At 41.9% G+C, this 25,528-nt stretch overlaps 1 protein-coding gene across 4 annotated transcripts in view; it reads left to right on the forward strand.

Moving 5' to 3' along the window:
* Nucleotides 1-25,528, forward strand: part of SCUBE1 (signal peptide, CUB domain and EGF like domain containing 1) — a 156,135-nt gene that overhangs the window by 44,967 nt on the left and 85,640 nt on the right. For 2 of the 4 annotated variants that reach the window (XM_077337820.1, XM_077337822.1), the window contains 3 exons: nt 1,145-1,270; nt 12,830-12,946; nt 19,154-19,243. In XM_077337820.1, coding sequence (XP_077193935.1) covers nt 1,145-1,270; nt 12,830-12,946; nt 19,154-19,243 — 333 coding nt within the window. Of the gene's footprint in view, nt 1-1,144; nt 1,275-12,829; nt 12,947-19,153; nt 19,244-25,528 lie in introns of all 4 variants that reach the window. The other 2 variants (XM_077337823.1, XM_077337821.1) reach the window with 2 other exon arrangements.

Consider the following 25,528-nt stretch of genomic DNA (forward strand, 5'->3'; position numbering starts at 1 on the left):
TCTCCATGGCTTCAGATTGCAACACTGTTCTCCAGGATCCCCACTTTATTCGTTTTTGGCACTTTCTATAGCTTTTCACACTCGTCCCTGATGGCATGCTCCTGAGCAGACAGAATCCTTCAGTCTTATCCTATTGACTGCATATTTCCACAGCTCCAGCCCATCAACTGCTTATCCACTTCCTGGTTCCCAGCTCAATTACTGCACTGTCTGAATAAGCACAGCTCAAAGCTTCTCTTCCTGGGGCTTCCTGTGCCAGTGCCTTTGTTACCAGCCTTCCATGTTCAATAAGTATATTCGTAAACAAATATGCCACTGAATGAAAAGAGAATCCATTAAGGTTGCTAGGTCCTTCCTGGCCACCGGCAGGATATTGGGGGGTGGGGGGAGGATTGCCAGATCCATGATGGAAAACTGCTGGCGATTTGGGAATGGAGCCTAGGGAGGACAGGGACTTCAGTGGGGTGTAATGCCATAGAGTAGGCCGTGGACCACATGTGGTCCTTCGACTAATTGGAGGTGGGCCCCGAAGGACACCTTCTCCCCCCCCCCCGGCCCTTTACAACACACTTCAGGTGTCATTGTCTCCCATCATTCCCAGATGGGACTATCTCATTGCAGAGAAACAAGCTCAGGGTTCCCATTGATTTGTCATTGTCATGAGTTAAAATTTCCATGAAAACAAAATGTTCCTTATGTTCATTGTTGTGGCGTGTCTGTATCTTATTTTGTAGGGATGTTTAAACATTACCATAGTGATCAGAGAGCGTTAGGGCAGTGGTTGAGAGTAGAGGAGTAAACAACCCCCCCCCCCCCACCGGGCCTCAGTAAAAGGCGTTGAGTGGTCCCCGGTGATAAAAAGGTTGGGGACCACTGCCATAGAGTCCACCCCCTAAAAATCCATTTTCTCCAGGGGAACATCTCTGTAGTCTAGAGATAAGCCATACTTCTGAGGGAAGCTCAGGTCCCACCAGAAGGCTGGCATCCGTAGGATCAATGGACATGAATGAGTATGAACGCTAATCCTCGTACTTTCTGTAATGGGAAATATGACAATGAATTTTATCTCTGCCTAGGGTATTCAGTGTTGTTTAAGTTCTGTTTTCAGCACTTGTCTATTTTCATTCTCTTTTTGTCTTTTTAGAGGGTATGAACTGTATGAACAAAGATCATGGGTGTGCACATATCTGCCGGGAGACACCAAAAGGTGGGGTTGCCTGTGAATGTAGGCCTGGCTTTGAACTTGCCAAAAACCAGAAGGACTGCAAATGTAGGTAGATACTGACTGAATTTCAAATTACCAGCTTGTCTTGTTTTCCTCATTGCTATTATGTCTTAAAAAATCAGGAAAATGACTTGTGTATTGACGTCTGGGTTTTGATTATGTGTTTTTCCCTGACAGTGGAAAATAGTAAACTGAATTAACGGGAAATCGCAAAAAACCACAGGGCATATGTTTCTGTATAAATAGATGTATTTCTAACCATCTTAGGTTTGAGGTTTAACAAAACTGGCAAAATGGGGAAAGCTGGTCAGTGTACCATTTGGAGTTTGCTTGTAATAAAAAGGGGAAGAATGAAGAAAACTCACTTGAGATTAATGGTGAGAATAACCTCATTGTGGATTTATATGCACAACAACCCCTCCATCCCATGAATTTCTATGCAGGGACAGAAAATTCCACAGTAATCCTACAGGAGTCTTAATTTAAAGCAGGATTCTACTTGACTCCAGTAGATGGTCCTCTTTGCCCCTTACGTAGCGGTGATGATAGTGTCATGAACCTGGGATTCATTTCCAAGGGGCACAAAACGAGCTGAGACATTTCTTTGTTTATTAAAGTCCACAGAAAGCACAACAGGTCACTTCATAAAAGCAAGGCGTTGCTAAGAGAAACTTGGGGTTCATATAGACAATCCCCCCCTCACACACCTTGTAAACCAAAACACTCTACCCCCTCAAGCCTTCACCATCCCCTACTTCCAGAAGAGAGAAGAAGATGTTGGCTGAGGGAAATAGGTGCTGAGCACCACTGGTATTAGAGGTTGGAAGAAGCTAAGCTTCGCCCAGCCCAAATACCATCAGCACACAGCATTTGCCTCTCTTAGCCAGTTTCTTATTTCCCTCCTGGCAGCAGTGCCAGGACCTGGAGCTGTTGCTCCTCCCCTTTATCCTACCAGCCCCACCAAAAGAACTTGCAGGTTGCTGAGAGTTGGCTGGAAGGAAAAGTTGCCTCTGTTGGGCCACCCAGCCACACTCCCAGCACGAACACCATCACACCGTCACACTCAACAACTGCCTTCCCCAGCTGGCTGTATCCCATCCAAAGGTAGAAACCTTTGGTTTCTACCTCCATGCAGTTCCTTCTTCCACCCAGCCCGGCAAACACATTGTACAGGTAGCCACAGTGTGGTAGCTGAGGTAGACTTAAGCAGTTGCTCAATTTTTAGGGTATTTAAATCCCCCTCACCTTTCCCTCCCCAGTTTTCTGGGAGAAAAATCCTTCCTATCTGTGTATGGACCTATTGAGTGGATAATTCAATATTATCCTCTGCACTCTGGGACCATTGTTCACAATTAGATATGTTAATGCTATAGTTTCTTTAGAGCTATGCTGTGGTGATGAGAAGAAGTATTAGTTTTACTTGTTCCACTCTTTTCAGTCATAGTAGGACTAAGGGGAGACTGTAGTCTATTACCTTGTTTTCCACTGCCATCACTTATCCTTAAAGTTAAATTCCCTTTGTTTAGTTTTGCCTTGGTATTTTGGTAACTAAAGTTGCTAATAGACATGACAGTCAAATACTGAGGTCAATGTAGAACAAGAGCATTATGTTAAGACAGATTCAGGTGGGTAGCAGTATTGGTTTGAAGCAGCAGAACAAATTTTGAGTCCAGTGGAACCTTTAAGACCAACAGAATTTTATTCAACGTATGAGCTTTTATGTGCATGCACACTTCTTCAGATACAATGTCATGAAATGGAAGTAATCAATTCATACTTAAAAGCAGAGCGTGAGAATAAATTCACTTACAGCATAATGAAAATGGTTAACAGATTCCAGAGATAAATAGGAACAAAACAGCAATTTGGATTTGTTTGTATTCACTTGAGATTAAATTGCATGGGAAATATTTTGGATTCAACACAGGAGAATAATAAGCAAATATATAATCAATTGTTGACTGCAGTTAGCTGAGACTTTGCTGTTATGCCCCCTTTTCTCTCCTTTCAAGCATGGAAGCACCTTAGGGCATTACTAATTACTTAGGGAGAGCCTTTTGTGGCACAGAGTGGTACGGCAGCAACATGCCGTCTGAAGCTGTCTGCCCATGAGGTTGGGAGTTCGATCCCAGCAGCCGGCTCAAGGTTGACTCAGCCTTCCATCCTTCTGAGGTCGGTAAAATGAGTACCCAGCTTGCTGCTGGGGGGTAAACGGTAATGACTGGGGAAGGCACTGGCAAACCACCCCGTATTGAGTCTGCCAAGAAAACGCTAGAGGGCGTCACCCCAAGGGTCAGACATGACTCAGTGCTTGCACAGGGGATACCTTTACCTTTACCTAATTACTTAGGGACATTTCTACTTACTAATGTTAAAACAGTTATTAAAGATATTAATATTTTTAAAATGTGATAAGAATGTTTAAGTGGACATCTCTTATATAAGAATTCCTTTAAATGGTTTCCTTCAGCATTATTGTTATTCACGAAGTTGGTGATTCCTATGCTTGTTCTGCCCTTGATAGAATTTGAAGAGCCTCTTTATCTTCTATCCCAAACTTCTTTACCTTCTATCCCAAACTAGCACTCACAGATCCTTGCTTGCATTGCTCTGAAGTTCCCTTCTGTTTAGGCAGGGTCTTCCTTGACTTCTACTGTATGTTGAATAAACTGACACATATATTAAGCTAGTGATTTCCCTCTTGTCAGGACTACTCACTGAAAACTGAAATGCAAGTTATAGCAACTCTGCATCATGGAAATTCTCAGGACAAATGGTAGCAATGATTAATTACATATTCTGTTATGACAAAGTTTAGGTCATCCTTGTGTATCTAAGAAATCTCCAGGTAGGCTGAGATTCTGAAAGCAGTTATGCCTTGGATTGTTCATTACAATTGGCTTTGTCATTACAAACTTGGGGATTCTGATGTATCCAGCACTTTTCCTGGAAATGCAGGTAAATCACTTGGTAAATGTTTGTTTTTATTTCCATATGGAATGGATATTATCCCCTTGTTTAGACTCACCAGACCTAGCCATACTGAACTGTGTTAACATTTAAAATGACTGCTGTAATGTACTCTGCCTGTGGCTACCCTTCAAGACAGCATGAAAAGTACAGTTGGTGCCGAATGCTGCAGCTAGACCGATGACAGTGATTAAGTGTTTTGAACATATTGCCCCAAGCTGAAGATCACTACATTGAATGACTGGTGGAGGATCTTTCAAAGACAATGACGGTGACACTTCAACTAAACCTGGTTGGTACTGTGCAGAAGAAGGGTAAATGACTTCTGTTCATCTCATATCACAAGAAGCCTATGATGAATCAGTCCAAAATGGAAATTATATAATGTCAGAAAATAATCAATTAGCTAACAGTGAAGAGCAGAGGAGAAATAGAGGGGGGGAAATCTTAATTTTTTTTACTGTTGAGAAACCCCTGAAACCAGTGCAAAGAAATAGAAAAGAACAACAAAAATAAGAGATCTGTTTCACAAGATCTAAAAAGTCAACGAGATATTCAAACCATAGTTAGAGGTGCTGAAATTTAAATATAGAGATACATTATCTGTTCAAGACATAATAAAAAGATGGAAATAATTCAGTGAAGTCTATAGAAGAGATGAAAGGATGACAGATTCTATCCACAAAGAATCTTTTGAAGCAGAGCCTGCAATTTTAGAAAGTGAAGTGAAAACTGCACTCAAAGCTATAGGAAGAACACAGCCTGAATTACATGGGATATCAATATAGCTATTTAAAGCTACAGAAAGTGAGTGCATTAAAATCTTACCAGAAATATGTCAACAAACATAGAAGATAAAACAATGGTCCTCAAGCTGGAAATGCTCAATCTACATTCCAGATCCCAAAAAGGAGGGTCAAAGATTACACCAACCATCTGACAATCGCATTAATTTCCCATATAAGCAAAACAGTGCTCAAATTTTTATCATAAAGACTCTTACTATATAGGGAGCAAGAAGTACCAGATGTTCAAGCTGCTTTGATTATAAAATTTTTGGATGCTTTAAAAATAAATGGCTGGTCCACAACATCTGATTGTTTTGATGTGCTATCTATTTTCCGGACAAGAGGCTCCTGTTAGGATAGAATATAGAGAAACAGAATGGTTTCCAATTGGCGAAGATGTCAGACAAGACATCTTGTCTGTTCAATCTGTATGTGGAACATATCATAAGAAAAGTTGAATTAGATTTAAATGAAGGTGGAATGAAAATTGTTGTAAGGAACTTCTAACAATTTGAGGCATGCAGATAACAGTATACAACTGGTAGAAAACAGTGAAGACTGCTGAAGGTTAAAGAAAAAAGTGCCAAAGCATGATTACAGCTAGACATCAAGAAAACAAAATTGATGGCTATTGGGAAATTATACAACTTTAAGGTTTGCAATGTAAGATATTGAAATTGTTTTTTTAAAATCCTGTTCCTTAGCTCAATCATCAACTCAAAGGAAAACAACAACCACAAAAATCAGAAAGTCATTGAGATTTGGAAGTGCAGTTATGAATGAACTAGAAAAGAGCCTTAACAACTGTTACTGGCAACCAAGGTCAAGATAATTTATAAGTATTCCCCATTACTATGTATGGGTGTAAAAGTTGGACAATGAAGAAACTAACAAAAGGAAAATCAGTTCACTTGAATCTTACGTTTCTGTATTCTGGTCTATGTTCAGTACAGTGATTCATATGTTGCTGGAGGAAAATTTTATGGATACAGTGGACCATCAAAAAGACAAGTGGGTTCTTAGAGATATATGATTATGCTAAATTTTAATAGGCTAATTGCTGGTTTATCTTTGGCTATAGACAGATGGGCCGCTTTAAACATCTTCATGGGACAAAGTAAATACACTCAAAATGAATATTATAACTAGGATTACTTACATTTTTTAAAATCACATTTTAATTAAATATAATTTAAAAAGAAAAATATTAATCTAAGTATACACACACATGATCGAAACTATAACCACAACATATTTATTACGCTGGTGTACTTTTATGGATGATACCTAATTATATGGTTTGTATTGCCCTTTTTCATACTGGATGTACTTATGATATTTCCCTATTTTTCTTAGTCTCTGGTTTGCACATAGGGATTTAATTATGGCCTAGGATGGAATGGTGGTCCTTAAGTTACCATGCTTTATGTGTATGGGTGTTCATGTGCAAACCAGAAACCAAGAAAAATAGGGAAATATCTTAAGTACACCCAGAATTTATGCAGAATTTATTTATAACCTTTATTTGGGGCTTCACTGTTTTGTGACTCATATGCAGCCTGCCTTGCCATAAAAATATTTTATGCTGATATAGTTTGTGTGTGTTATTACAATTTTGGCCACTGAAGAAAGGTCAAAATATATTGGGTACTTTGGTTATTATATAAGTGTGTGATCATTTTTGTGGAGTTGAATGTGCAACTTTATCTTGTTGCTGTATACCATGATTTGAGTTTTTAATGGTATCTTTGTGTGTCATTTTTAATCTGAAGATTTTATTCACTGTGTAATAAATAGTATAATATTTTATTTTTAGTTGCCCAATTCTTTGGTTCCTTATTTTCTTCACAGAACCAGCAATTTCTGGTTTCAAGTTTATTCCAATGTTGACAACATCAAGGATGTCAAATACCATCCAAATAATTTTCACAGATTTTGGAGTATTATTCATATTTAATATGCAATTCCATTCAATATACCGTTTAGGTATATTCATAAAATTAATCCTTTTTCCATATATTAATGTGATGGTTCCTTGTGTGCTGAGATTTCTTTAAAGAGGGTACAACTTCCATTCAATGAAGAAGGATTTGATTTTCCTGATCTTAATTTATATTAGCAGGCATGTGTTAGGGGCTATGTATGATAGAGTGATCCTGTTCCCTCTACAATTTCTGCAGCTAGAGAACAGTGATGCATAATGTCACAACAGTGTGAAAACGATCCATTATGAATTAATATTATGGGCCAGACCAAACTTAAAAAGGATGCTTATATGTATTTTGACTTATCTGCCTATCTCTTGAAAACTAACTAATGGCCAACAAAAATGGACCCTCTGTGCCCTTACTACAGACAAAATACCTGTGTTATAACATTATCAATATTTGAGTGCATGGTATATAGAGAACAGTTGTGTATGGACTTAATTTTAGATGTTTGGACATGTATGTCTCTTTGTTTAGAGACAAACTTTTTATCCATGGTGCCTCTTAATATTTGTGTAATTGGCTGGGGTTGGAGCGTTTCCAGGGTGTCCGAGTTGGAATACCAGATGCACACCAGATGCCCGCCGCACCCTTTGACAAGGAGGGCCCAGCAATAACGTCCGCGCCATGGCCACAAGTCCTCTCACTGAACTCTGAGGGGGGTGAGCTGCCAGTGACAACACCACCCCGGCAGGAACCGCGCCAATGAGTTGCTGCCACCGCATGCAGCACCCACCAAGCACAATGTGGCCTGCAACGCTGCATACACTACACTCCCTGTGTCCGCGCTGAGCCCTCACTGAGGCCACTACTACCACCATCCACGCCCCTCCCTTACAAACTTCAGGTACACCCGTATCTGCCCAGCATGTATTTCATACATGGCAGGGGCTCGAGAAACACCACGAATGGCAAACAGAGAGGGGGAGAGCCCACACCATCCAGCAAAGGAGAGCCACAGTTCTGGCCACTATTCGAGTACTCTTTTAATCACGGCCATAAAAAGGGACTTGTGCTGTGTCGCTGCAGCTCAATCCCATGCCCAGAAGCGAGCCATCCCGCTGTGTTAATAGCATGTGTCATTTTGGGGGCACAATGTCAGGATGCGCTTTTGCCTTCCTAAAGTATACAGAGCAAATCTATCGCAGTGATTGTCAGAGGGAGGAAGCACGAGCTCCTTGGAGGGGGGGCAGACTTACATTTCTTTCTGCGCTGCGGCCGACCCCACTCTGCCCCGCCAACTTTGCCCCTGGGAGGTGGCCATGTAGCCAGGAGAATTCTCCACAGCTCCAGTGCTCTGCCTTCTGACCACCCCAGTCCCTGCCACTAGCGCCCACTGCATTTAGACTGCAGTGGGCTTGGATACTACTACATATATAAAAACACATACACACACACACACGGTTTAAAAAAAAAATTATTTAGTTGCTGAATTTTTAGTTTCTCCCCCCCCCTTCTTTTTTCTGTTTGTTTTTAAAGAAAGGAAATAAATAATTTGGCTCTAGATCAGATCAAACCTGAATTCTTGGAAAAAGCTAAAATTGATAGGCTATTGTACTTTGGTCACATCATGAGAAGACAGAAAAATTGGAAACCGTAAGAAAAGAAAATAATCCAAGAATTATTACCAGTTGGGCTTTGTCAGTGGGTGCTTTGGTTTCATGGAATTGACTTCCTGAAGACCCAAGGAAAACCATAACCTGTATAAAGAGACTCTGTGAAGAGGAGCTTTGGGGGGCTCATGTTATTGCTTATTTTATTTAAAACATTTATTAACTGATTTTCTACCTGCAGAACTCAAGGTGGCTCACAATATAAATAAAACAATTATTAAAAAAACACATAAAAGATCACAATTTAAAATCTTCAATTAGTAAATAAATTGCCAGTAAATAAAAACTAAATTAGTCAAATGTAAGTAAGTAAAACTGTCTTCAAGTGGCTCCTGAAGATAGAATGTGAGGGGGCCAGGTACATTGCCCTGGGGAGGCTGTTCATAATCATGGGACTGCCACCAAAAAGGCCCTCTCTCATGTGTCTACCATACAGTCTTCTTTGGTGTGGGATAGTCAGGAAAGCCTGTTCCTTTAATTTTAATTCCTGTGTAAGATTGTATAGGAAAAGACTTCCCTTCATATATTTAGATTGCTAACCATGTAGGGCTTTAAAGAATGAAATGAACATCATGAATTGAGCTTGGGAGCAGTACAGTAGCCAGTATAATTGCCATAGAATAGTGGTCACATGCTCCTGGAAGATGGCCTCAACTAGCAGGCTAGCTCCAGCATTCTGCACTAGCTGCAGATTCAGAATATTCTTAGATTACATTGTACTAATTCATTCTAGATTCAGCTAAAGCACAGATCACTATGGATAGATCTTACTGAACCAGAAAGGGATGTAGCTGATGCACCAGCTGAAGCTTGGCAAAAGCACAAACCTGACTTTTCAAGGGTAGTATGAACTCATTCAAGATAGGAGAAATTTGAAGTTTCGGGCTTGTTTTTTTACTAACCCAGAGAACCTCCATACGATGAGTAATTCAGTTATAATTTTTTCTTTCCTTCACGTTGTACTTTTGTAGACTGAAATTCCTGTTGTTTTTAATGATGTAAGGCACTTTCAGGTCCTGTTGATGGTTGAAAAACAAATTTAAATATTTTAAATATTTTTTAAAAAAATTAGTCAATTACCAATCAAATTGTCGTGGCTTCAAACAGGAAATGTTTTGTGGGGGCTATGGCAAAACAGTAAATGGGTGATAAGTTTCTAATGTACATGGAAAACTACTCTACCCACTGATTCTACTAAGATACAAGATCTCATCATAGAAAAGCAACTAGTTTCTGGAAGAGTTTTATGGTAGGAAGATGTTCCACATATGTGGCTTCTCTCATTGCAGTGATGGAAAAAGCTACACATGGCATATCCTGTCCAAAGAGCCACCTGGAAACTTTACATGTTTGTAATTTCAACAGAAGAAGCAAAAAGTCAAACTTATGAAAATGCCTACTTATTCATTCATTTGTGGAATGAAGACGCAAAACTAATTAATATGTGTTAATTAGAGCCTTAGTTGTAGTAGTTGATGCACACGCGGTATACTTTTCTACTCCATAATATCTAATTACCCAACATCTCAGTGGCCTACTGGCCTCTTGGGTCAAACATCCCATCTCAAACCTCAATGCATCAATTATGCCCGCACCATAACCCATAGTATCCTTGCCACTAGAGGGAGGTTGCCTAGTTTAATATCCCTTGCTCCGCCATACTGTTTATATCTATTTATATTTGGAACAGGCTACTTGGAAACATCAGAGCTCAAATGGCTGCTGATGAGGAATCAGCTGAGAAGCAGCTTTTGATCTTCTGTTACGGAGGTTTCACTGTGTAGCCAGCAAAAGACTTGGGGAGGGGGGGTCTAGGAGCTAACTTTTTGTGATTCAGAACATCTACTGGCGCAATCCCGATAATAGAAATGAAAATGGACATGACGTCTGTTGTCTTGCCTTAGGGAGTGCATCAGTAGATGGTCCGCAGTGGCGGCAGCACCAGAGCATCGAGGCCCAGCACTGAGGCACACTTGTTGCTCTGCCGCCGGTGCCAGTCTTCCGAGGTCGATTCTGCCCTCGAGAGCAGGGGTGGCCTTGGAAGATGCTCGGCAGTGGCAGCAGCACCAGAGAGATTAGTGGGCTTCAGTGCTGGGGCTTGCTGCTCAGGTGCCATGGCCACAAGTCTTCCGAGGTACAAAGGTAAGGTGGGAAAGGAAGTCTGGGTGGTGTGTCTGGGGGGGGGGGGGGACAAGGATTCTTGCCCCTTATGTAGATGTTCCACATAAGAGGCAAGAATCATTGTCAATAGATTTTTTCTGTTTCAGGCTGGAGTCAGCATTCATAGTGTTAAGTCTAGGAGATAGCTGCAACTGGTTATCAGGCACAGGATGCCAGAGTTTACTAAACAGAGTCAGTAATTACATGAGAATTGTCTGAGGAGGCCAAGGCCAATTTTCCAGAAAGCAAGTCAGAAACAGCAGCAGCAAGTTGGCATTCAAAGAAAACTTGTTGAAGCCATGCTGAACCAAGACTTTTGAAGATGACTGGTGTGATGGGGTACATTCATCTAGGAATAGGTGGTACTTGAGGTAGGTACCTAGATGAATGTATCCCATCATTCCAGTCATTTTCCGACGCCCCCATACTTTTATACACTTAGTCCCATGTCACACTTGCAACAGCTGCTTCATATCTCCTCTGATGATGTTTCTCCTTCCTCTGCAACTGATGGCCAATGCTGAGCTCTGGGGTAGGCTGACCTACATTCTCTCCACCTGTGCCAACATTGTTCCGTGGACCTGGTGACCCTGGAGGAGATGGAACAGCTGGCTGACCCAGAACTGTCAGCTCAGTGTTGGGGGATGAAACATGCATCTCATTGCCTTCTGACTGTGATTCCTCATCTGATTGCTCAGCTGCAGCCAACTGGTGGCTGATAGGCACGGAATCCAGTCGTTCATCAGCAGAGGAGTCAAAATTATCTCCAGAGCCTGGCTGTTCCATGACAGTCTTACCTGAAAGTTTGCTACATCCAGCCTTTGAGGGATAGATAATGAGAAGCCATCCCATATTGTTGCAACTGAAGCTCAAACTCAGGTGAGGAGAAAAGCATTGTTTTCTCTGCACCTAAAATAGACAATGTGGGCTGATCAGTTCATGGCAGAGATGTGATCTGATCCATATACTTTGCAGACTGTGAAGCTTCAAAAGTCTGTCTTACCTCTCACTTTCTCCAAAAAACTCTGAGTGACAAACATGGTTCTTCTCTATTTCATGCTACTAATAACGTTGTGAGGGAAGTTAGGCTGAGTGACTGGCCCAAGATCAGCCATGCATTCTTGCCTACCCTCTGGTCAGTCATTCTGTGTTGGCAGAAAATTATGCATGCATCTTCTGCTTGTGTTTATGAAGACGTGGTTAGAAAGCCATTGATTAGTGCCATCAAAATATTTTTTCAAAATAAAGTGGTGATTAAAAAGTTCCCTCATTTAAAAATATTTTACCGTTTTGAAGAAACAATGATAAAACAGTTTTTAACTGTGCACATGTATTTGCTTTTGTGCTCTGGAGCCCTGATTGCTAGAGGTAGGGGATACGATGCAGTTGGAAAGAAAATGTTACCATGTATTTCATATATATATTTCCATATAGATGTGAATCATGAAAGAAAGAAACCTGGATTTTGTTGTTGTTACAGTAAGCCTGTGTGTAACCTGTGCATGCAATGATGTGTTTCAGGATTGTGCCCTCTGACCCTCCCAACATTATGAACACATCCATTATTTGTAGGTACTGTCTATGCAGAGGTCTACACACATGCACACATTCTAAGTATACAATCTCCCCCTGGAGAAAACCAAAGGCATGGATTGAATTCGTTGGGGTATATATACACACATATTACCCTGCACAGTTGGAACTTTATATGCACAGAGGATAGGTATGGTGTAGAGGCAAGTCAGCCAGCACAATCCATTTACAGTGGATGAGCGATAGGGTGGTGAGTGCCCTGCATAGTGCAGGGGGTTGGACTAGATGACCCAGGAGATCCCTTCCAACTCTATGATTCTATGATTCTACATCTCTATCATATCTAGTAGAGACCTACTGACAGTCTGATAGCTACTTTAAAAATTGGGATTCAGGACAGCTAGGCATTTATAGAAACTTTATAAATGAATGAGTTTGTGCTATGCATTGCTTTAAAAAACTGCTTGTATAAAATTCCTCAGGAACTAATTGGTTTCATTGTTGTTTTATTTATGCTTATGTATGTACACATATTTTGGGGGGAATAACTAGTAACCTGTAACTATGGAAATGGAGGCTGCCAACATACGTGTGACGACACAGAGACTGGTCCTGTGTGCGGCTGTCATCAGAAGTATGCCCTACACTCTGACGGTCGAACATGCATCGGTAAGTACTTCTCTAATATCTTGCAGATGGGTGTGTATAGAAGTGAAGAATGTATGCGTCATCTTGTGGTCTTATTGAATGTTTATTATAAAGAAAACAAAAGCCATTCATTAAAAGCTGTATAACATTTGCTTGTTAAGAATTTGTCACTTGTAAATACTTGTTTAAATGTGTGCATGCGGAGCACATTTTGTGTCTTGTGTGCACACACATACTCTACTAGGATGTTTTACTTACTCCTGGGCATAACAGCCAGCTTGCTTCCCATCTTTCTGCTTGTTTAGCGAAACAGTCATAACATAGCTGAGATAGACAGGGGTAGGGGTATATAGCAGGAATATTTTAACAATGGTATCTATTGCCTTTTGCATGCAAATGTGTGTTCCTATGCACTCACATGGCCCCCTAGAACAAAACCGATACAGGAACTGCTGCTTGCTCTGATGGCCCATAAACTTCATCACAGCAGCCTCAACACCAATGAGAACTGTCCAGGCACTGGAAGATATGTAGTTCATAGAGGTTTGATTGTGACCACAGCATGTGATAGGCTATGAATGGATGCGAACAGAATTAGTTCTGTGTAATGGTTACAAGATCAGACAAGGCTGTTGAGAGGATAAAATGGACATGAGGAAAATAATGTAAACTGCTATGGGTCCCCATTGGGGACAAAGATGGTGTAGAAATAGTCAATAGATAAATAGAATAGCTTCTGCAGAAGAAATATAATACAATATTTTGATTGTTTTGTTTCATTCTATAAGTATTCTTCAAAGCAGAGTGTGTTCTTATATTTACAGGCAGAATTAGAGTGTTCAACATTTTCTGTTGTAAATTAATAGAGGTTTTGTTTGTTTGCTTGTTTTTTGAAGTGGGGTTTGCTTCATATTGTATACCAAATTTTAGAGACTAAAATACCCATTATCCAGTCTAAATTCCAAATACCACTGAGAGATTAAGCACAGGCTTAATTCTGTGTTTGAAATAAACAGGACTTTACCTTGGCTAGATCTTGCCTTATTATTGTTTTGCATGATCAACAGTCTGTCATCTTTTTCTGTGTTGATTATCAGTTTCAAGATAATTAGAGAAATGTAACAATAGGAAGGATTGTCAAAGGGCATGATTCAACAAAAGGTAAGCTCTTTTAAATAAAGATCCTGCTGAAATGTGGGTTCCCTGCATTACATCCCGGGGTTTTCCCTTGGATCACATTGCATATCTAAGCTGGAGAAGAATTCCCTCCTTGTCTTCTTCCCACTTGTCCCCCACCCCACCCCCAAGCTTTTGCTGCGGCTGCAAAAGCCTGCTTTACCAGTGTTGACAGCCAGGCTTCCCTCGTCTTCCTTCCTCACTCCTTGCACACTATTTTTGCAGCCGTCAAAGTCAGTGGGTCTGCTTAGGAATTGCAGTTTTCTAAATCTTAGCCCATACCAGGTGTCTCAGAGGCTATAATCGATTCCATTGGGAGAATTACACTATTATTTTAGCTGTTGTGAACCACCAAAGAAATGGCAGGATATCAGTGTTTGAATTTCCATTGAAATCATTAGCTTCTAAAAAGATTTTACTTTTTGAATATAACCCATAGTTAGATGATTAATTTCTTTCTATGTATTGTACTGTACAATCATGGAGCATGATCTAGCCAAGTTAACTGTGGCTTAAATGGACTTAATTCGTACTGAATTGGCTCATCATGTACAATTATGCTTGAAAGAATTTGACAGACAAAACTTGGATGAATTTTAAATGTGAGATTTTCAACTAATCACTTGAAGAATATGATATTGATAGGAAGAAAATAACATTTTTCAGTGTCATATTATGTGAAGCAAATGAGATGTAATTAAATTAATTTGAATATCAAGTTTTACTTTCCTATTTAAAAATAAAATATGATTCGTGGTCCAAAATTGTGAAAACATATTTTGGTGACCTCAACATCAACTGACATCTGTTGAAAAATGTGTAATTCTGACAAGCCTATTTATGACTTTAAGTTTATTGAGCTGAAGCAGCTTATTCCTTTCCAACTGGCCTTTCAGCCAGCTTTATGAACAGTGGAAGATCTTGATTTAGAAGGGAAGCCCTTCAACCAGCCCTAGTTGCTGAGCTGTGTTCACAGCTGACAGCTGATGCGCCAGGACTGGAGTAAACAGATTTGGGCTGTTAGGTCTTTGTAAAAACATGTGATTAAATTAAATTATGATCAGGATATATCTGTTGTAAGACTTCTTGGGGTTCTCTGGCATCACATTTGAAAACCCTGGTCTTATATCTGCAAATGGATCTGCATAAAATTCAACAGTCATGGTAAAGTGTAGGTGTCTTATATAGCAGCGGTCCCCAGTCCCCAGTCCGGGGACCGATACCGGTCCATGGATCAGTCAGTACTGGGCCACGGCTCCTCCTTGTCCTCCTCCCTGACTGCTGCTTCGGGGGCTGCCCTACCACTCTGCCGCCGGCTCACCTTTGGTGCTGTCCAGCGGCTGCCATGGCTGGGGCTCCCCCTTGATGTGGCACTGTGCAGCTGCTGCTGGCAGTGCCCCCCAGTGGGTGGCGGGAAGTTGGGGGCGCTGGCAGGAAAGCAAGTGGAGCAGGGGCTCAGGCGGGTGGCGGCAAAATCTCTTGGCAAAAGACTACCCCCCCTCCTGTGCCTCAGTAAAATTGTCAAGCATTGACCGGTCCCTGGTGATAAAAAGGTTGGGGACCACTGTTATATAGAACTGTTGCAGAATTGGGGATGTCTGGCACAAGTTTTCTTGAGAGAGCTGATAATGAATGAATGATGGTAGATGTCACTGCCCTCTGAATTCACTGTGATGCTTGTTTGGTCTGTCATGTATAAAATTTATCCAGAAGATGTATACATGGCATTTCCCCCTCCATCTTTGCAATGTTACTTTATAATATGACTCCATGCTACATTCCCTGCGATGTAAGTCAAAAATTGCTGCTTGTGTTGGTTTTCTACTTTCTTCTTCTGAGTAGTTGTTCTCTTAGATTTATTTTAGTTTCATTTTTGTTTTCTTTTTTGTTCCTGCTTTTGGGTGATGGTTCCTGATTGCCTGTCTTGTCTGATAGCTGATGCTCATTAATAATTTCCAGAAAAAAATAAAAGAAAAATGGAAAATCTTAAAGCAAAGCCTCTATTGCAGCCTGATCCCATCTAGAACTTGGTTTTCTTCTTAGAACAATGTGTTGTCCAAATCAACCATGTAATGTTCCCACTGATCAAGCTGCCAGCTGCCTCACTACCTCTGTTTCCTTCTCCACTTCTGTCTCTTACTATGGTTATTTGCTGTCTTCAGTGGTGTCTGTTACTCAGACATCACAGCAAGGATGCAATCATTTGTAACACTGCACAAGAAGTCCATTAGCTGATGCATGTTGTCTTTGTTTTCCTGACTTATCCTTTTCTTTTACGTCTGCTGCATGGGAAAGGCTTCCACGTATTTTATATTTTTCTTTTTTTAATGTAATCCTCCATCCCATGCAAATAATTTCAGTTACTTAGTCACTGCTTCCCACATTGCTTTTTCTACTTGTACAAGACCTTTTAGAAAAAAGAATTGGTTTTTATATCCCACTTTTCACTACCCAAAGGAATTCCAAAGTGGCTTACAATCACTTTCCCTTCCTCTCCCTACAATAGACACCCAGTGAAGCAGGTGAGGCTGAGAGAGCTCTGAGAGAAGAAACTTTATAGCCATGAGGGGGAAAAAATCAAAAGGGTCGGGAGAGATTTGGGGGGGAATTGGATTATATGCAATACTTCCTTTCTTATGAAACCTAAACTTCTTTTACTGATAGAACAACATATAAGGTGCCATATTTGGCATATTTATGGAATTTAAAAGTATAAACATCTTCCTTTTTTATATGAAAAATTGCAAGTAAGCCTAAAACTTGATAATGACTTGCAAATTGCTGCAGCTTATCCTATAGCTTATTTATTTTTTTATGCTTGTATTTGTGGACCGCCACTCCCAAACTCTTGTGGCGGTTTACAATAAACCGATAAAAACGTCATAAAATAACAAGACAACAATCCTCATGGTGGACAAATGAATCTGTTTTCTTCCCCCCACCCTGTCCACCGTCGATGACACCAGACGCCACTAGTCTCCAGTAGTCCACCATCATCCTCAGGGCTCATGCCCAGTTAACCAAGACAATGCCTCTACAGGGCCAGTACAGGGAGGGACCAGATCTTCTTCAGAGCTCTGTCTTATGGCTCTGTCTTACAGGCCCTGCAGAACATTGACAGCTCCGTCAGGGCCTTCAGCTCTTCCGGGAGCTCATTCCACCAGGTCAGGGACATGACTGAAAAAGCCCTGGCCCTGGCTGAGGCCAGGCACACCTCCCGTGGGCTGGGAACAAATTTATGCCTGCTGATCCCTGGCAGGAGGTCATGGAAATTGTAATCCATGGATACCTGGAGAGCCACAGTTGGGCCCACCCCTGTTGTATGTATCTTTGTCAAACTGGGAGGCAGAGAAAAAGAAAGAGTTGAAGCAGAAAACTAATTCTATAATAAATAAAAGAAACGCTATTATTTGGAGAAAAACACTCTTATATAAGAGCGTCACTATAGGTAGAACAACCAGCATATTCAGATATCAAGTACAACTGCATAAAATTGAGCTTTAAATGCCATATTGTAAATGCCATATTATAGCATATTAATTGTTAGTAAAACTGTTTACATTTAAACAAAAAATACTTTTAAAAATGTTGTATACATCTGCAGCATCACTAATGCTGTAGATTGTTGTATGTTTAAAAATCACAGGATTCTTTTCCAGTGATCCCCAAATTTCAGTTTTTCCACTTCAGAAGTTGAAAAAATCCTCATTATATTATAATTACTGGGCAAGGTGAGAGGGACCCATATCGTAAAAAGCATGTAATTCCAAACCAGAAAATATTTTATATGAATTTCTTTTCAGTGCTCCCTAATATTTCCCAATAGAAAAACTGAAAAATATCCTCAGACCTTTTCATACTAGGCATTTGAAATTATTTCAAAGCTTTTAAAGAAAAGGATTGTCTCACTGAAATAGAGAAAATATTATATAGAGGTTTTTTCCATGCTCCCTCAAATTTCCCAATTTTTCCAGTGGAAATATTGAAAAAGTCCTCCAATATATTTTGAAAGAGAAAGTGTTGCCTTATGAAACATCTCTCACATTCTAAAAGAAAATATTTAATTGGAGATCTTTTCTGTACTCCCCAATAATTTGTCAGAAATACTGAAAAACTCCACAGAAAAAAATGAGGGGAGATCTGATTTTCCCACTGAAATTTTTCCATTTTTTCTAGGCCTTCTCATTTCTGCCTCTTTATTACCTCTTTCCACCTTTGAGATTGGATTGTTTTCACTATATGTTGCATAATTCACGTCCTTATAATATTGAATATGAGCTTTCCATATGCAAGATTTTAAAAACTGCACGTGGCCTGGTGCTAATACCTCTCTTGGCTTCACTGCATGCTTCTAAAATTACTAGACTGTTTCTGCAACATCTTTTTTTCCCTAGCTTGTGAATGTTTAGTTAGTTGTGTTTCATAGACAAGCAGGCAACCAGCACTGCCCAACTTAATGTTTTTGTTTTTAAATTTGTGTTTAAGTTGGTATTCTAACATTTTTAGTTTGCATGCAGTTTTTTTGTTTTGTTTGGTATTTATGTACTGTGTGTGTCAATGAGTTCAAGCCTATTTTGTCTCCATGCCCTCCCCTCATCACCAGACCCCTTAGACTCTGCCTTTCTGTATCCAGTGTTTTGTCAAGATCTTAATAAAGAGCCAGCATTTCTCAGCCTGCAACTACTTAAAATGTCTAACCATTTGTTGAACTACAGACCTTATCAGTGTGATTCCTTAATTAACACTGGTCTAGTACCCCTCCTCTTTTGTCTTTTGTGTGATTACTAGTGGGAGAGCACTTAAAGGGTGATGGCTGGCTAATTATTTGTTTTCATTATCAATTTCTTCTGTTCACCCCACCATTCTCTTCCTTCTTGAGCATTTTGATTTGTCTCTGGTATTTCAAATGGAAGTAACTCTCTAAATGGGGTTTTAGTGCTTTCATAATCCTTGGCTTTGGTTGAACCTGGCCAAGGAACTGTCTTCAGCAGTGGGAAATTGGGCTTTTCATTAACCAACTGCTCCATGTTTGTCCCTTACTTTGTGTTTTAGAGAAGGATGAGGCTGCAATTGAGAGCTCTGAGTTCAATGCCACGTCAGTAGCTGATGTGGACAAGCGGGTGAAACGGCGGCTACTCATGGGTAACTCTTTTCTTCCACTATCCTTTGATGTGCTCTCAGCTTCTGACTTTGTGTGTAGGGGTAGGGTATTTTAAAACTATTTTTTGTTCTTAATTTATTCATCTATGTACTGTGTTCAGTTTGTTTTGAATCTTGATCATCGATCAAAAGATTACCCATTTTGAATACTGTTTTTCTTCCCATATAACATTTATAGCTGCTGTGTTGAAATTCTTTGATGCAGAAAAGGAGATTTTCGCTATTTATCTTTTTTAACGGGTTGTAAGTCTGCTTAATTCATGTGATGTGGCCTTTACGTTCTGTGAATACAAACCTATTTTAGTGGATTATAGAAGTTAGTTATCATTCAGCTTGTATTGAATATTGGTGTTCTAGGATGCTTGATGTTCTTTCGGTATATTTAGTGCTGTGTGATTTTTAAAAGTACTTATATGGTTTAATTTTACTTTTGATTAACATGTTTGTATCATTACTTCAGATAGTTTTATATCCTTAGGATCCAAATTATTCAAAGTTTTTCCCCCCTCTTTAAACAGTTATCAGGCTCTTAGGCACACATTTCAAAATTGTGACAAAAAAAAATCCTTTAATCCATAACAACAAGTGTTCCTTTAAAAATGATAGCTGGGGAGGAAATGCTCCTATGCTGCCAGTCATGGCTGAGTGCTTCCTTCTATTGGGGCTTAATAAAGAGTCTATTAATGCTTTGTTGCTGCATCAAACAAACATGGCTGAAATCAAAGACCCAGAGAAAAAAGAGTGTGTTGTGCTAGTGCTATATTTCCTTAGCATAAGTTGAAATAGGTACACTGAACAAAGAATAATGCTTTGAATCAAGTCCATTGCATTGCCATTTAATGAAGAAATTAGTTACAGTCCAGATTGCTTATTGTTCCTGCTGCTGTATGTTCATATGAAATAGCAGTTTCCAGCTTTTTCGGGGGGTGGGGGCAGGAAATAGATGTGTAGGTTGTGCTTACAATGCAGTTTGCTTTTTCATTGGACCTATGTTTCACAAGATGACTTTCAGATTGTTGCATTTATGGGTGAATTTGGCTTATTGAATGCTGCAATGGGTTTGAGGGAATATTACTTTTCCTTATGTAGGCGTTACAGTTTTTTAATTAAAATAAAGTTCCTCCGCCAGTTACAAGTTCAGTTGCCCCCCATGAGTCCGTGCAAATAAATATAGGCAGCCATTGGAATTGGTTACAACATTAATATAAGAGAAAACACCATGCAGTAATGTAACAGACTGGATCCATGCTACACAGGCTACTATACTGCTTGGAAACTACATTTTGTGTCTGCCCAGCTGAAACCCATCCAAAGTACAGGCTGCTCAGGACCCCAAGCTAGAAGTGCCTGTGGAAGCTCCTCAGATCAGTTGCCAGCCCTGCCCGAAACCAGCTGTTACTCATCAGGCTGACAGCTCTCCTGAGACAGCTGCAGGATATTGCAGGCAGTGTCTTCAGAGGGATCTAACAACTAAAAGACACAGCTTTAGCCCATTGACAGTGGATGCAAGGAGATGAGTCTTCTCAGGATGATGACTGAGCCAGCAGAGCTGGGAGACTAAGCCAGTGTGGAAGCAGCTGTGCATACTACTATGATGCTGAAACCCACCATACTTGATTCCTTCCTGTCTCTTGCTTTGCAAATCTTGACCTTGGACCAGATTGTTGGACTCTACCTGCTTGCTTGGAATTATCAGGCTACTACTTGGCTTCATTTGACCATGCTGTCACCTTGACCAGCTCAACCCTAGGAACTCTGACTGGCTGCTGTTGTAACTGGAGACCACTCTGCCAGAAGCAGCAGCCCAGCCCAGCACCCTTGGAATGCCACTAGAAAAGTGTCAGGCAGGATTTAAAGGCATAGGAGTGGATGCCTCTCTGCTCAGTGTCAGTGGCTACAAATACTCATGAGGGGAACTCATGTGCATGGACACAATGTGTTTCTAAATACCAATGTTGCTGCTACTGACCAGACTATTCTTTGGTAACCATGACTTTTGTACTGTTTCCTGAAAACCTGTGTTCCAAATTCTCTTTCTCTGGTCTTGTTGACCTGGATGCTGTTGCCTGGTAATTCAGACTCCTAGATCATGCTTTCTCAAAAAGGGTTTCATGAGCTCCTGATTGGCCCTTCCGAGTGTCACTCCGGGGCCAAGTGGCCAATTGCTCCCCATTGGCTACTTGGCCCGTCCTCGGTTCTGCACTCCGGTGAGTTGGCTGGGGGAACAGGCTTCGCCGGCGGGAAAGGTGGCTGTCTCGGTGGCGTGAAAGGAGCAGGACCGCCATGTCTTCAATGTGGCGGCTCTGCTCCTTTCCCGCCGGCGAGCCAAGGACCTTGCCCAGGGAGGGCATTGGCGGCAAAGGAGCAGGGCCGCTGCGTCTTTGACGCGGCGGCCCTGCTTCTTTCGTGCCGCCGAGGCAGCCACCTTGGGCGGGGAGGGGGGGGTGGGCTGCGCAGCCATCCGGAGCCTTCTGCCGGGCCCTGGGACAGCCACGCCACTTCATCACCGCAGTGAGGCTCCCCCTGGGCCCGCTAGTAGGTCGCAGGAAGCTGTGCGGCCGTCTGGAGGCTTCTGTCAGCCCCTAGGACAGCCTGACTGTGTTATAGACGCGCCGGAGCTGTCCCTGGGCGCTGCAGAAGCCCACAGGAACCTGGGCGGCCAGGTGGAGGCTTCTGCCGGGCCCAGGGACAGCCCTGCTGCATCATAGACATGCAGGACTGTCCCTGGCCCCGCCCGAAGCCCGGCAGAGCCTACAGAGTTGTGACCCCTTGGGGGATCAATCAACCCTTTCATGGGGGTCGCCGAGACAGGGCAGTGGTGGCAGCACCATGCCACTGGCCTCCTCCACGCTGCCTCGGAGATCTCCAGCTGAGGTGCACATCCGGCTGCTACAAAAACATGTGCTGGACTCTAGGGATGTGCGCCCTGGCTCGGCCACCTCAGAGCTCATGGAAGCCATGGAGATCACTGAGGCTGCATGGAGGAGGCCAGTGCCATGGCAAGAAATGTTCAGAGGTGGTTTGCCATTCCCTGGCTCTGGACCAATCCTGCTGGGCTTCTGAGTTCTGATGAGATCAGGCAAGCCTCATTTATTTATTTGTTTGTTTGTTTGTTTGTTTATTTAATCAAACTTACTGCCCTCATCCTGGTCAATGAAGGAAAATACAAATAAAGAACTTGAGTTTAAATAGGTTTGCAACTCAGAATAGTTGTTGGGTGACCATAAATTTCATTTCCAGGTTAGCAGTAGTCTGCCTCCTATAAGGAGGGCTATTATGCTGATGCCTGGAATAAAAGTTACTTTGTGTGGAGCTGACTTTTGTGGCCCCTCAGACATGGTGCCCACATCTTGCATATGGGACATAAAATAATAGCAGAGTCACAGAGAGCTTGGTGTAGTGGTTATGAGCGCGGACTTCTAATCTGAGCGCGGACTTCTAAAAGACAAAGTTTACTGAGGAGTATGCCCATGGGAGTATTCACTGCTTCGTCTTCCAGTTTGGTGTAGTGGTTAGGAGTGCGGAATTCTAATCTGGCGAGCTGGGTTCGATTCTGCACTCCCCCACATACAACCAGCTGGGTGACCTTGGGCTCACCACAGCACTGATAAAACTATTCTGACCAAGCAGTGATATCAGCGCTCTCTCAGCCTCACCCACCTCACAGGGTACCTGTTGTGGGGAGAGGAATGGGAAGGCGACTGTAAGCCGCTTTGAGCTTTCTTCGGGTAGAGAAAAGTGGCATATAAGAACCAACTATTATAATTATATTATTATTATTATATTATTATTATATTATTATTATTATTATTTTCAAATTTTAAAATTGAATGGCAATTCGGTTTGCCATCTAATGCCAACAGAATAGTAGTATCTCGGTGTGCCTCCAATTCTTTCAGAACGAGAATATGTCTGGAGCAACTTTTTGATAGGGAGGGATCAATAAATGTTACCATTTCATTGGCCCCAACCAAAAGCATGGCAGAAGAGCACAGTCTCGCAGGCCCTGTGAAACTGTGTTGGTTCTGACAGGACCCGAATGTGATCTGGGAGCTCATTCCATAAGGAAATGTCCTGGCCCTGGTTGAGGTCAAAGATACCTCCTTGGGGCCAGGGACCACCAGCTATTATTGGAAGAGTGGAGTGCTTTTCATGGGGTATAGATAGAGAAGCAATCTGTCAGCCATGCAGACCTGTATCACAGATGACTTTGTGGATAAGCACCACAACTTTGAACTTGCTCTGGAATTCAACTGGGAGCCACCACAGCTTTTGGAATACAGGTCAAATATGTGCCCCTCAGGCTGTACCTATCAGGACCTGGCTGCTGCATTCTGGATTAGTTGCAGTTTCTGGAGCAGGGATAAGGGTAGGCGAGTTCTAGAAGTCCAGTCTATAAATGACCACCACATGGATATCTGTGGCTAGGGCACTAGTAGCTTGGCTTAGCAAAGCTGGAAAAAAGCCATCCTTTTTTCCATGGATAGAGAGGTGTTGAAGGTCAACCCTGGTTTCTTGCTGAGGTGGCAACCGACAGTTGGGTCCCATCCAGATAGGGTAAGTGTGCTTCCTCACCTGGTCCTTTCCCACCCAGCCACAGGACCTTTGCCTTTGAAGGGTTGAGTTTCAGGTCACTCTCAGACATTCTTGCAAAGTTGTGTGTATCTAGGCAACCGTGTATCAGGAGGTAGAGCTGGCTGTCATCTGCATATTGATGGCAATCACACCCAGCTGGACCAGGTGGGAAAGAGAGTGCATAAAGATGTTGAACAAAGCTAGGGAGAGGATTGTGCCTTGTGGAACCCCTTCGGGCAAATTGGAGTGACTATATCTCCCCAGTGAGATATAGTCCACCGCACTGGAGAAATGAGATCAGCCATTGAAGGAATGTCCCCTGTATTCTGGTGTCAGTGAGATAAAAGCTCATGATCAAGCCCTAAAATAACTCCAACAAGATGCTGTACAAGTCATGTAGTAGGCTGTGGCACAGATGCTGGCTGAAAGCTCCTTGCCATACAAACTTAGAACAAGGATCGAGGTACCTTAGTGGTGAGTAAAGCACAGAGGGGGCATTTAGCGCCACTGGGTGGACATTTTGTGCCAATGCCTGACAGGGAGAACAAAATCCCCACACACTGACTGTTTCCGTACTAGGGATATTGCTCAGATTTGCATTTTTAAACACTTGAGTTTTTTTGTCCATTTCAGCAATGAAATTCTTTGGGTTCAGACCCAAATTACTGCCTCACTTGCTCCAAGCAATCCCCAGAAAACCTTATTTTTTGTTTTGTTTTTAATTTTAAACCGAGACTAATGAGGTCTAATTTGGGGCTCCCAAATGCGAAAATCATGTTTTTCACAGTGCGTGACATTTGGGAATACCTCTTTCCTCATTGTGGCTCTACCTCCTCCCTTCCCCCTCCCTCCACTTCCTTCCCTTTGTTCTGAAAAATCTGCCCTTTTTATCACTTCCTCCCTTCCCTCCAAAGTGTCCTGAATGTAATTTTTGAAAAACCCTGACTTACAACATCTACAGCTTCTCTTTTTTTAAAAGCTGTTTTGCAGTCTTACACAGCAATGTTGTGATAATGTTCTAACTCAGTTTTTAAAAAACCCATCAGGACACTTTGGGGGGAAGTGGAGGAGGCAATCAGTGGTGCAGAATGGTAGGATTAAGGGGTGCAATGAAAACAAAGATGCAAACAGGCACCATTTTGCATTTTAAAAAAATTGGAAAAGGGAACAAAGCATGATGGGAGGCTGCCTTCTTCAGACTCAGTGTGGAAAGCATGTTGCAAATTTCAGCCTGGGGAATGCAGAAACCCTAGAGTCAACTCAGAATCCAAAGGAAATCCAAAATGAGGCTAAAACCAGGTATGTCTTCTAATGCAGAAATGGTCTCTGTGGCTGTCCTCTCTCAGTTGTGATTCTGAACAAGTACCCTAGGCAGGCTGCCTCTCACACCCAATCCTGACAGCTGGGTGAGGGGCCACAGAAGCCCCAAAGCCCCCCCCCCACCTTATAGGGGGCTCATAGACAAAGGGATCTGGTACATGGCAGGTGGACCAGAACAGCTGTCAGGAGAGGGAAAGCTTTTGGTGCTACACTGGACCAGAAGCTCTAGCAGTGAGCAAGTTTTCCTTTGGACAGGGCACTATGGGAGGTAATGGCCGAGCACCACCATCCTGATTGCAGTGGGTGACCACCCAATCCTTGAACTCATTCCCTTACAGGAGCAGAGTCCCATGAAGTATCTGCCAAGGTGGA

The sequence above is a fragment of the Paroedura picta genome, chromosome 5 (assembly GCF_049243985.1).
Source record: "Paroedura picta isolate Pp20150507F chromosome 5, Ppicta_v3.0, whole genome shotgun sequence".
Taxonomy (NCBI): domain Eukaryota; kingdom Metazoa; phylum Chordata; class Lepidosauria; order Squamata; family Gekkonidae; genus Paroedura; species Paroedura picta.